Genomic DNA, 13,831 nt, shown 5'->3' with positions numbered 1-13,831 from the left:
CCAACTGCTTCTGCCGTCTCCCTAGGGAGCCTGTTCCATAGATCGACCACTCGCTCACTGAAATATTGTTTCTGCAGATTCGTTTTGAATTTACCCCCCGTTCAAGCGCGGGCCTTGTCCTCTGGTTCTTCTGAATGGTCTGCAAATCTCTTCATCCATTTCTTTCTCACTATTTGGCAGTCTATAAAGGACAGCCAATTTTTTTTTCAGTTCAATCAAGACTCAGTGTAAGCTCCACCTTTGATAGTGTATGTTCTAATGCATAAGATGGACAAATATATATATATATATATATACATTCACTAGCTGAGGTGTAAAAATTACCAGGGTACTTTCTTGACAACTACTGCCTAATAGTTGAAGAATTGCTATACTGATGCAAGTACAATTCACCAAATTGTTACCAGGGCTCCAAGGATTAAAACATGAGGGGAGATTACATACACTAGGCTTGTATTCCCTGGTATATAGAAGATTAAGGGTTGATTTGATTGAGTTTATAGGATTTGGAAAGGAATTGATAGGGTAGATGGAGAGAAACTTTTTCTGCTGGTGGGGGAGTCTAGGACAAGGGGACATAACCGTAAAATCAGAGCCAGGCCATTCAGGAGAGAAGTTAGGAAACACTTCTTCACACAAAGGGTGGTAGAAGTGTGGAACTCTCTCCCACAAAAAGCAGTAGATGCTCAATTAATCATTTTAAATCTGAGATTGATAGATTTTTCCTGGCCAAGGGTATTAAGGGATATGGAGCCAAGATGAAGTTAATATACAGATAAGCCATGATCTCACTGAACGACGGAACAGGCTCGAGGGGCTGAATGGCCTACTTCTGTTCCTATGTTCCTCAATTTAACTCACTGCACTGGCTGACTTTGCAAAAACTCTACAGGGATTCCTTTAAGATTCATGAGTTGCAAGGGAAAAAAAAATCACTTAGAATTGTGCATTCAGACTGGAACTAAAAGCAAAAAATGATGGAAACAGCCAGCATTTGAAGATAAAACAATGAGTTAATATTGTGCAGCAGACCAAAGTTCTGACGACAGCGTTTTCTGTTTTTATTTCAGATTTTCACTTTTACTCCCCGTTTTATCCAGGCTGGTACAAATTATTGATTAGAATATTGGGTAAATCTGAAAAGGCAGTCTCACAAATACTTGGATATACAATAACAATAATTATCATCATCAACTTGTAGAAAAAAATCAGTCCACATTATTGGTGAGAAAAAAATATATTTTAACAATGTAACGTTTCCAGGCATGTTTTTTTTTGAGGAAGGCGGGGAAGGAAGAATTGTTAAAGCTAAATATTACATACTGTTATTACAAAACACATTGGCACATGAAAATATTGGGACCCAAAGATAGTTAGACCTTAACTCTTTCATAATTATACATATATAATATACATACATATATATACATACATACTATATATATACTCTATACATACTATATATGCATACAATATATACATACCATGTGTACTCCATATATATACACATATATACATACTATATATATATATATATTCGAACTCAATCACTTGATTCATGTTAGAATACCAAACACTATGATAATGATGACACTGACTTAGAGATGAGATTGAATTAAAATTTTCTTTTCTGGTGTTTACAGATGATTTTGTGAAAAGCTCGCCTGAAGTCCTGGTTGAAGATTGTATAAATGACGGGGTTGAGCGAACTGTTGCAATACCCGATCCAGAAAAAGAACTTGAACAGAGCCTCCGGGATCTCGCAAGCCTCCCGGCAAATCCCATACAGGCTGTAGCTGAAGAAGAAAGGGAACCAGCAGAGCACAAAGACCCCCATCACCACGGCCAGCACAAAGGTGAACCTCTTCTCCCTGGCTTGAGAAACTTTCTTCCTGGACATCCTGCCGCTCCGCCGCTTCCTCCGCGAGGAAAACACACTCGACCGGGAGAAGCGGCTGGACCTTTTGGAGAAGGAATCTTTCTTACCGGCCTCCTCCTCCTTCCTCTTCTCCTTCCTCTTCTCCTTCTTCTTTGAAGCCGAGCTGCTGCTGCAGGGACCACCACCACCGCCGCCCTCCTCCTCCCCCTCCTTCTTCTTCTTCTTGCGCCCCTTGCCCTCCGAGGTGGAGCTATCCTCCAGTTCGATGTGGTCCAACTCGGGCGTTACCTGCTCGCCGGGACCGGTGGCGCAGTGGCCGTTCTCCTTCTCCCCGTCGTCTTTGAAAGAGGTCGCCCTGCTGGGCCCTTCCTCGGTCTGGGACGAGCCCTCGGGGCCGTTCCTCTTCACCGACAAGCTCCTCGTCCTGTGCTTGGCCACCTGGTAGATCCTGACATACACCAGGATCATGATGACACACGGGGCGAAGAAGGAGCCCACACAGGACAGCAGGATGTACCAGGTGTCATCGTTGAGCTTGCAGGCTGGGAAGGTCTCATCCTCGATGTCTCGGTCCATGGATATCAAGGGTGGGAATGAGATCACCGCGGAGATGAGCCAAACTATAACAATCACACATTTTATCCTCCTGGGTGTCCTCTTGAGATTGTACTCTACAGCTTTGATGACAGACCAATATCTATCCAGGCTTATTGCGCAAAGGTGCACTATTGAGGATGTGCAGAACAGGACGTCCAAAGCCAAGTAGATGTCGCACCACACGGTCCCAAAATACCAGTAGCCCATGAGTTCGTTGGCCAGGGAGAAGGGGATCACCAAGGTGGCGACGAGGATGTCAGCGCTGGCCAGGGACACCAGGAAAAGGTTCTGGGGAGGTCTCAGGGCTCTGCTGGTGTACACGGCGATGATCACCAGGATGTTGCCCACGATGGTAAACAGGATGAGAAAGCCCACCAGGGCGGAGAGTCCGGCGACTGTCCACGGCGAGTACTGGCCGAGGTTGGGAGGGGGGTCCGGTGAGAAGAAACGAGAGGCGTTGACTCCGGTGGCGTTCTGTGGCAGCGCCATCCTGGAAATGGGCTTAAAGTGCAGTCGGCATGACTCCTGGTCAGACACACAAAAAAAAACCCTTCCCCAAACCAACAAAAAAAAACAGATAAATAAAAGATTTCAAAATAAAATGTTTTTTGACAGTTACTCCGCCATGGACCTTCTGCCCAACTCCCCTAACTTTCCCAAAGGACAATTTTGGTTGTCACCAAGAGTGTGATCTGAACAGCTGTCTTTGCTTTTCATTTTTAACTCTTACATATATAAATGCAAGCATTCGCCAATCCACTTGAATTCCAATCCAGCCAAGATTTTCCCTGCTGTTAGAATGAAGGATCCTTCAATCCCAGGTGGACGCTGGCTGAAGGAGCACCGTTTGCAGCCACATCCTGAGCTCCCGGTGGGCTGGGTGCCTTGTAGAAAGTGGGAGGGCGGTGGGAATCCTCTGTGGTGCCCCCGCCACCCGCCACTCTGCCCACCGACGCCTCCTGCCTCTTGGGTCCAAGCGCTGCTCAACCACCACCTTATTCCCGGTGTGCTCCCCCCACCTTGGAAGATGCGTCGGTCCAACTCCGCTGTTGCCCCCACCACCCACAACCCCTGTACTCCGCGGGTTGTCCTCCTACCCAGGGCATCAACCCAAGGCGGCGGAACCCACCCACCCGCCTCTGCCATTGGCGCAGACCTCGCCCAAAATTGACATTGCCACTTACCCACAGCCTCTGACGATTGGCCAGACACCACGTCCATCTGGATAAATAGTTGCCCACCGCCCTCCAATGGAACCGAGCGCCAGTCTCCTCCCTCCAAACGACGCGAGCTGTTTCTGCTTGCTCCTTTCCAGGTAAATTTGCATCGAGCAAGACGTCAACAGCAACCAAATATATGATTGCCTTTAAGTTATGGCTGCAATTATAACTGTTCCTTTACTTCACATGATCATTTGCAAAAAAAAACAAATAAAAATATCAGCGGTTCCCCATCAATTCGAAGGGTGCAATCCTTAATCTTCATCCCAGTCCAGCTCCACTCCCTTTACTGTGACAAGTTGCTGCCAATTCAAGGCGTGCTTTTACGGGGCAGTGCGTGTGCAAAGAGTCCACTGGAGGGCAGATGTTGCTTTGCATGGGGAGCAAGCAGCAAGAACTTGGAGGTGATAGGCAAGCAAGTGTATCATCCCAAGTCTGCAGGAGCCTGCATACAGACTCTTTGCTTTTGCTGGAGAAGCGTTATTAAATCTTGTCTGTGATGAGGTTTTGATGCAGTAGGTACAAATAGTTTGAATTCATAGAATTTACAGCACAGAAACAGGCCATTCGGCCCAACTGAGCTGTGCTGGTGTTTATGCTCCACAGGAGCCTCCTCCCTACTTCATCTAACCCTATCAACATAACCTTCTGTTCCTTTCCCCCTCATGTAGCTTCCCCTTAAAGGCATCAGTTCCATTCCCTCAACTAGCAAGTTCCACATTCTAACCACTCTCTGGGTAAAGAAGTTTATCCTGAATTCTTAAACAAAACAGAAAATACTGGAAACACAGAACTGACGAAAGGTCATCGACCTGAAACGTTAACTCGGTTTCTTTCTCCACAGATGCCGCCTGACTTGCTGAATATTTCCAGCATTTCCTGTTATTATTTCAGATCTCCAGCATCTGCGTTATTTTGCCTTTGATATCCTGAATCCTTTATTGGAACAGTTCTTTTTTTTGTAAGAAATGATAAACGGCAATGTTGAAAAGATCAGAACAGTTTCTCTGCTTAAAGAAAATGTTGCTTTTTCAAATGTTTCCATTACTTAATCAATTAGAATTTCAATCTATTCAGCAAACACAATGGGCTCGATTTTAGGGTCGGGTTTCCTGCGGGTTTCCAGCGGGGGGGCCCCGAAAATCCCGATATGCGGTCACGTGACCGGATCGCGCCGCGATCCCGACCACTTCCGGGTTCCCCGATGACGTGCGGGGCTGCGTGCGTGGCCCCCGCTGGTGGGAATCCCGCAGGCAATTAAAGCCAGCGGGGTTCCACTTGAGAGTACTTACCTTGCTTGTTGTGGTCAGTTAATGAGCTGAATCAGCTGTCAAAAGAGGAAGTGTGGGATTTTACCTGCATCGCAGAGTGTTTCACACACTGGGGGAAACAGTCTCCCTCCAACCAGGCGTGTTGCAGCCAGCAGCCTGTGGCAGGTGCCAAGGTGCACTCCACGGGGGAGAGCCCTCACCCACGCAGGAGGCCACCGCGTCACATAGGGCAACCCCTGCCCCCCACCACCCCCCGCCAAGCCAGAGGACAGACCGACACGAAACCGCAGCCCCAGTCCGAGGAACCACCCACCTACCCTGCACAACCCCTCAGACCAACACCTGCCAGATGGGTGGTGCGTGGACACCCTCGGAGGACGAACAGCATGACCAGCCCCAACAGCCTCGCAGTCCACGCCGTCCGCCGCAGAGACGTGGAGCCCCCCAACACGGTGTTGTTGCACGCCCACCTGCACAGCAGGAGGGAGGGCTACCGCAGAGAGAGACGCATCGCAGAGGGCACTACCCTCGCCACAGGGTCCACAGACCGAGGCGCAGCTCCCCGGACCTCTCCGAGCAGCAGTGCACACGGAGGCGTAGATTCGCTCGACATGTAGTCGTGAAGATCTGCAGGCTCTTTCATGCCGAGCTGCTCCTGGCTGGCCCCAGCACCAACTGCTTACCTGTCGCTGTCAAAGTCACCACTGCCCTCCACAACTTCTCCTCCGCATCCTTCCAGGGTGCAGCCGGCTACACCGCCGATGTCTCTCAGTCGTCTGCGCGGAAGAGCCCTGCAAATACACCTGCACCTACTCTGCAGTAACACGATGGGTGGCATCAGTGGTGGGTCCTCATAGTGATACCCAGGAGCGGGCATTATTGGACACAACAGACAGGATTCGCAGAGACATGGCAGTGGTGGTGCCAATATAATGTGTGCTGTTTGTTGCTCTGAAATTCAATATAGGTAACACCCATGGCAAACCCTCCGACACCCTTGTGCACCCCCTTCATGCTCACGAAACATTTGCCTTATGCTGCCTACTGCACATATGTGATGCATGCTCTGTGGCTGCAGCACAGGTGGTGGCAGGTTGAGTGAGGCTGGCCGTGAGGGAGATGCACGAGAGGGTGAGTATGGGATAGAGCCATGAGATTGTATGAGGATTGGGTCGCGTGTTAGTGGCAGGATGAGTACTGGCGAGGTGAGTAGGTGGAGGTAAGATGAGGATGGGGTTTGAGTGGGTATGAGGGGTGATGTGACAGAGTAGTGTTGGCGGTGCCGAAGGAGATGTGGGGTGGGGGCAGTGTTGTGGCAGATGGAGTGTAGGGGAAAGACTTCGTGTTCTCACTGTGGCTGACCTACTGAGGTCATTGCAGCGCCTCCTGCACTGTATGCAGGTGGGCGATATGTTGGTGGCGCAGGTGACCCCCTCTGCCACCTCGAGCCAGGCCTTCTTGGTGGCAGAGGCTGGCCGCTTCCTCCCGCCCGCCGGGTGGAAGATCTCTGTCCTCCCCCTCCTCCTCACCCCATCTGATGATACCTGGAGTGAGGCATCATTAAACTGGGAGCAGCCTTCCCCCTGGGCTGCTCCATGCTGTAATTTGTTCCATTGGTTGCAGCATCTGTCAGTGGAGGACTGCCCCTTTAACTAGAGCGCCTCCAGCTGACAGGTCGTACTGCGCATGCGCAGCCCGCCCGACGTGCAGACCAGCAGCGCGGACCCCGGAGGAGCAGGTAATTGATTCCTATTAGTGTGTTGCCTGCTACGATCGCGCGGGCAACCCACTAATTTCACCGAGCGTGTTGACCACGCTCCCGAAACACAACCCGCCGGAAACCCGCAGGCCTGGTAACATCGAGCCCAATCTCTTTCTATACGCCTTTTATTGAGAAGCCCAAGGTAAAGGAAACGCTTTTAGTGCAGGCACCAAAAGGTTGAAAGAGTGTAATAGATCTTACCAAGTTATGTTTTAGAGGTCTGAAACTTTCAAGTGGAAGGAAGATGGGGAAGTGATGGTTTATTGTGGTCTTGGGAAAGAATGTGTGGGATGGGTCTAGAATTCAATAGAGTGGGGTTGTAGGGAGGGAAACAGTGCTGGATGACATATTCGTAGGCTGGAAGGAAGGAACTTGCATTTATGCAGCACCATTCACAACCTCATGGTGTCCTAAAGCACTTTACAGCCAATGAAGTACTATTGAAGTGTAGTCACTTGTTGTAATGTAGGAAACATGACAGGCAATTTGCACTCAGCAAGGTCCCACAATGTGATAATAACCAGATAATCTATTTTTTTAATGATGTTGGATGAGGGATAAATGTTGGCCAGGGCACAGGGAGCACTCTGCTGCTCTTCTTTGAAATAGTGCCATGGGATCATTTATAACCACCTGAGAGGGCAGACAGGGCCTCAGTTTATCGACTCGTCAGAAAGACAGCACCTCTGACAGTGCTGCACTCCCTCAGTACTACCCTGGAGCGTCAGCCTAGATTTTGTGCTCAAGTCTCTAGTAGTGGGACTTGAACCCACAACCTTCTGACATCAGTAGGTTGAGGGTGCTACCCACTGAGCCACAGCTGACATCAATGAATTGCTTTTGAAGTGCACATCGTTATGTAGGCAATTGGGGCAGCCAGTTTCTGCGCAGTGAGATTCCACAAACACAAATGTGTTAAATGACCCATTTTGGTGTTGTGTGTTGACAGATAAATTTTGGGCCAGGACACTGCGAGAAGGCCATACATTTTCACATTGTCTTATAGGATCATTTTAGGTCCATCTGAATAGATCTTCATTTGATGTCTCGTTTGAAAGATAGCACCTCCGACAATGCAGCACTCTCTCAGCAATGCATGAAATGTCAGGCTAAATTCTGTGCTGTTTCTCAATCTCCAACTCTCAAGAGAGCAAGAAGAATTCCTCAAGGATTTCCCATCCTGTGTTGCGTGGGCTGTTTCCAGGCAGAGGACAGCAATCCTGAATGATGGGTGCAGATAAAAGAAGGAATAATGAGCAGCAAATGGACTAAAAACACAATGAATCCTACTAAAGGACGGTCAGAAGTATCCCCAAACTGCAAATTATGCTACTTCCATGTCATTAAAATAGCAAGGGATAATATTGAGATTTATTAGAATTACACCAGGGTTGAAGGACTTCAGTTATGTGGAAAGACTAGAGAAGCTGGGATTGTTCTCATTAGAACAAAGAAGATTAAGGGGAAATTTAATAGAGGTGTACAAATTATGAGGGTTTTTTTAAAGTACACAGGAAGAAATTGTTTCCACTGGCAGGAGGGTCAGTAACCAGAGGACACAGATTTAAGGTAATTGGCAAAAGAACCAGAGGGGAGGTGAGGAGAATTTTTTTTATGCAACGAGTTGTTATGATCTGGAATGCACTGCCTGAAAGGGCGGTGGAAGCAGATTCAGTAGTAACTTTCAAAAGGGAATTGGATAAATATTTGAAAAGGAAAAATTTGCAGGGATATGGGGAAAGGGCAGGGGGGGGTGGGACTAATTGGATAGCTCTTTCAAAGAGCCAGTACAAGCATGATGATCCTATGAAACAAGAGTTTTTTTTTAATGAAGAAAACACCCAGGAAAATGATAAAGGATGTATCAAAAGGGGTGGGGTTAAAAAGAGTAAAAACAGAGGGAGGCAAGTTTGAATTGTATTTATGTAAATGCACAAGTAATCTGAAGAAAATTGGTGAGCTAGAGAAAGAAAAAACTTGCATTTATTTGGTGTCTTTCGTGTCCTCAGGCTTTACGTCCAATGACCCATAGTCACTTTGTTATGCAGGTGAATGTGAAAGCCAATGCGCACACAAAGTCCCATAACAGCAACAATTTATATAGTGTCTCAATGTAGTAAAATGTCCCGAGGCGCTTCGCAGGAGAGTTAACAAACAAAATTTGACACCAAGCCACATAAAGAAATATTAGGACAGGTGACCAAAAGCTTGGTCAAAGAGATAGGTTTTAAGGAGCATCTTAAAGGAGAAGAGAGAGGTAGAGAGGTGGGGAGGTTTAGGGAGGGAATTCCAGAGCTTAGGGCTTAGGCAGCTGAAGCCACGACCGCCAATGGTGGAACAAAGAAAATCGGGGATGCGCAGGAGACCAGAATTGGAGGAGCGCGGAGATCTCAGAGGGTTGTAGGGCTGGAGGAGGTTAGAGAGATAGAGCGGGGTGAGGCCATAGAGGGATTTGAAAACAAGGATGAGAATTTTAAAATCGAGGCGTTGCCGGACTGGAATGCCAGAAAATGAGTGACCAGATCTGTTTCTGGTGTTGTTGGTTGAGGGAGGCATGTTAGCCAGGATTCAGGAAGAACTTGTTGCTCTTTGAACGTTTCATCTGAAAGACGGCAGCTCTGACTCTTTCAGTACTGCGTTAATGCCTCAGTCTGGATTATGTGCTTAAATTCCTAGTGGACTTTGAAACCATGACTTGGTGCTCCCAACGGATCCAAGCCAGCGTTAGGATCACAAAACATACAGTTTTGGTCTCCATACTTAAGAAAAGACATACTTGCTCTCGAGGCAGTACAAAGAAGGTTCACTCGGTTAATCCCGGGAATGAGGGGGTGGACATATGAGGAGAGGTTGAGTAGATTGGGACTCTACTCATTGGAATTCGAAGAATGAGAGGCGATCTTATTGAAATATATAAGATTGTGAAGGGGCTTGATCGGGTGGATGCGGTAAGGATGCTCCCAAGGATGGGTGAAACTAGAACTAGGGGGCATAATCTTAGAATAAGGGGCTGCTCTTTCAAAACTGAGATGAGGAGAAACTTCTTCACTCTGAGGGTGGTAGGTCTGTGGAATTTGCTGCCCCAGGAAGCTGTGGAAGCTACATCATTAAATAAATTTAAAACAGAAATATACAGTTTCCTAGAAGTAAAGGGAATTAGGGGTTACGGGGAGCGGGCAGGAAATTGGACATGAATTTAGATTTGAGGTTAGGATCAGATCAGCCATGATCTTATTGAATGGCGGAGCAGGCTCGAGGGGCCGATTGGCCTACTCCTGCTCCTATTTCTTATGTTCTTATGTAACTCCTATTGGGGATTTGATATAACATTAACAGAAGTGGCTTGAGCTAAACTTTCATGGTTACAAAATATTCCGGAGGGACAGAGTAGGGAAAAAGGGAGGAGAGATGGTGATATTAATCAAAGATGTCATTAGAGCACTTGAATCGAAGTGCGATAAATAGAGTTGCTGGGAAACCTAATTCTAGTTGGTTAGTGTTAAAGAATAAGAACTGTCAGTCTATTGAGAGTATCTTATAGACCACCAAATAATGGAAGTGAGATAGAGGAAGAAATATGTGGACAAATTAGAGAAATGTGCAGAGATAATGGGCCATAATAAGAAGTGATTTATCTACAGGTAGACGGCAGTAAAATTAATCAGAGGAAAAGAAGTAGAAAGCTTTCCAGGACACCCTCCTAGATCCTTTATGATTTTAGTCCAACAAAGAAGGAGATAGGATCTAGTTCTAGGCAATTTAATGGGGGAAGCAGGTAATGTAAGGGTAGGAGAAAATTTTAAAAATCAGCAACCATAACCTAATTAGATTCAATATAAAAATTGAAAAAGAGAGAGACCAGTCAACGATAAATGTACTTGACTGGGGGAAAAAAAGCAAATTTCAAGGAGACAGGGAGAGAAATAGTTCAGATAAATTGGACAGCAGGCAAACACTGAGAAACTTTCAAACAGGATGTGATCAGGACACAAACCAGACATGTTCCCACAAGAAGTGCAGCAGAAGTTGGAGAAGCAGAGAAATTAAAATGAAAATGAGGTTTGAAACTGGGCAAATGAGAAATCCAAGGATAAAAGCTCAAATGGAAATCTAACAGAATATAGAATGCACAAATGATCTGGACTCATGTACAAGGGAGTGTGGTCAGGACTGTAACCAGCCAGGGGGTTAATAGGTAGATTAGTGGATGGGGCAGGTGTTGTATGAAATTTAATACAAAGAAATGTGAAGTGATATGTTTTGGCAGGAAGAATAAGGAGAGGATATACACACTAAATCAACTTTAAAAGGATTAGGAGAGTAGTGACTTGGGGCTTCAGGTACATTAATCTTTCTAAGTGGGAGACAAGTTTCTTAAAAAAAAAACAAGCAAGCCACAGGGGATCCTGGAATTTATAAATAGGGATATAGAGTACAACAGCAAAGAGGTAATAGTAAACCTATACAAACCATTGATTGGGCCGCAGTTAGAATATTATGTCCAGTTTTGGGTGCCTTATTTTTGGAAAGACATCAAGGCCATGGAGAGGGTGCAGAAAAGATTCACTAGGAGGTTACCAGGGATGAATGGCTTTAATTATGGGGAGAAACTAGAGAAACTGGGCGATGTTTTCTCTCGGAGAGAGAAAATCAAGAAGAGATCTAACAGAAATGTTCAAAATTATGAGGGCTCCTGATGAGGTAAATAGGGAAAAACATTTTCCACTATTTGGTGACGAGAGGACATAAATTTAACATCACCAACATCAGAGGGTTGTTAGGCCATGGAATTCCCTACCAGATGGAAGCAAGATCCAAAGATAATACTTTTAAAAGGGAAATGGATAAATATTTGAGAAAGAAAAATTTGGTTGAGCTCAGCATGAGACCAGCAACATGCAGTATAACTCTAATCTGTGGGAAATGGATCATAGTCTGCACAGACCAGTCTCAGAACAGTATTTATAGTGTCACGGCAACTTTAATATGTTTGGATAAAGGGGCCATCTTGATTGTTAGGAGGCTTCAATAGTGTCTTCCCCAAACGATGCCCTATTTAACGCAACACTGCATCACAGTGTTACTTTTTAACAGATCTCTCATTCATGAACGTGCACCACATAGAATTACATAGAAGTTTACAGCACCGAAACAGGCCAACTCGTCTGTGCCGGCGTTTATGCTCCAAATGAGTCTCCTCCCACTTTACTTCATTTAACCCCATCAATTCATCAACTTCATCAACATATCCTTCTATTCCTTTCTCCCTCATGTGTTTATCTGGCTTCCCCTTAAAGGCATCTATGTTATTTGCCTCAACCACTCCTTGTGGTAGCGAGTTCCACATTCTAACCACTCTCTGGGTAAAGAAGTTTCTCCTGAATTCCCTATTGGATTTATTAGTGACTATCTTATATTTATAGCCCCTAGTTTTGAACTCCCCCACAAGTGGAAACATCTTCTCTATGTCTACCCTATCAAATCCTTTCATAATTTTAAAGACTTCTGTCAGGTCACCTTACAGTCTTCTCTTTTCTAGAGAAAATAGCCCCAGCCTGTTCCCTCTTTCCTGATAGTTGTACTCTCTCAGTTCTGGTATCATCCTTGTAAATCTTTTTTTTGCACTTTCTCTAGTGCTTCTATATCCTTTTTGTAATATGGAGACCAGAACTGTTCACAATACTCCAAGTGTAGTCAAATTAAGGTTCTATACAAGTTTTACATATCCTCTCTGCTTCTGAATTCTATTCTTCTAGAAATGAACTCCAGTGCTTTGCACTTTTTATGGCTTTTAATAATTTGTGAATTTGTACCACTAGATCCCTTTGCGCCTCTACCCCATTTGGATGCTTAAGGGGGAATTTTAATGCCCGTACTTTGGGTGGGAGAGGGTCGGGGGGGGGGGGTTAAAAATTAAAAGTCACGTGACGTGACCCCAACCCGCCACGTACGCACCTGCTGCCATTTTTACAGAGGGGGGTTACGTGCCGTGTCTGCATCCCACTCTCAAGAGGCGGGACACCTCATTATAATATTTAAATCAGGCTCCCACAGTGCCGTGAGGAGCCTGATTTAAATTTAATGCTGGCCGGCCGGATTTCCCAGGGCTCGGGAAACCCGGCAATTAAATGGAGATGGGAGCAGCCGGATCAAGCAGGTAAGTACTTTTTATAGCACTGCTTGTTTGCCAGGAGGAGCGGGACTGCTTCCCCCCGGCCCCTCAAGCAAACCTTCGGCTGTGATCAGCTGACACCCCCCCCCCCCCTCCCCCCCCCACAAACCCACGATCCCTCCCCCCTTATGCCTCGCGATCTCTCCCTTCCTCCCTTACGGCCCATGATCTTTGCTGATCCACCCCCCACCCCCCCCACTCTTCAACCAGCGATCTTTCCCGATTGCCGAGGATCGTCCCCAATGGTCCCCGGGTACGGCCTTCCGCTGCAGACTTTCCCGCCCGGCAGCCGGCCAGCCTCTCAATCTGGGAAACTGAATTTAAAAAATGGTAAAGAGGTCCTGCCGTTAAATTCGGCAGGACCTCCGCTTTCCCAGGATTTCCGGGTTTCCCGTTCCCCCACCCCAACCCTCGCAAACACTCTCCCCAGCTCCCTCCCCGCCTCCCCCGTAAATAACGGGACCTTATTTTCCAAGGCGTATGTGGCCCCCTTATTCCTCTGACCAAAATGCACCACCTCGCTCCTCCAATCTATATTAAAATTCATTCACCATTTACACGCCCATTCTGAAAGTTTGTTAATGTCTTCTTGTATGTTCTCACAGTCTTTCTCAGTAGTGACTGTGCCCCTCAATTGATATTATAGTCCCGATTCCCGAGACCAGATCATTTATGTAAATGGTGAACAACAGTGGTCCCAGCATCGATCCTTGCGGAAGGGTATGGTAGCATAGTGGTTATGTTACTGGACTACTAATCCAGTAGGCCTGGATTAATAATCTGCACTCATGAGTTCAAATCCCCCTATGACAGCTGGGGAATTTAAATTCAATTAATTAAATAAAATCTGGAATTCAAATACTAGTATTAGTAACGGTGGCCATGAAACTACTGGATGTGTTGTAAAACCCATCTGGTTCATTAATGTCC

General features: G+C 46.3%; 1 protein-coding gene across 1 annotated transcript; it reads right to left on the bottom strand.

The window, feature by feature from the left end:
- Positions 1-1,615: 1,615 nt before the first annotated feature.
- Positions 1,616-2,965, bottom strand: adra2c (adrenoceptor alpha 2C). The gene has a single exon (XM_067982097.1). The coding sequence runs from the start codon at positions 2,963-2,965 to the stop codon at positions 1,616-1,618; it is 1,350 nt and encodes a 449-aa protein (XP_067838198.1).
- Between the last annotated feature and the right edge of the window lie 10,866 nt (positions 2,966-13,831).

Source organism: Heptranchias perlo, chromosome 4, assembly GCF_035084215.1.
Source record: "Heptranchias perlo isolate sHepPer1 chromosome 4, sHepPer1.hap1, whole genome shotgun sequence".
Lineage (NCBI taxonomy): Eukaryota > Metazoa > Chordata > Chondrichthyes > Hexanchiformes > Hexanchidae > Heptranchias > Heptranchias perlo.
This window is presented reverse-complemented; position numbering and strand designations above follow the sequence as displayed.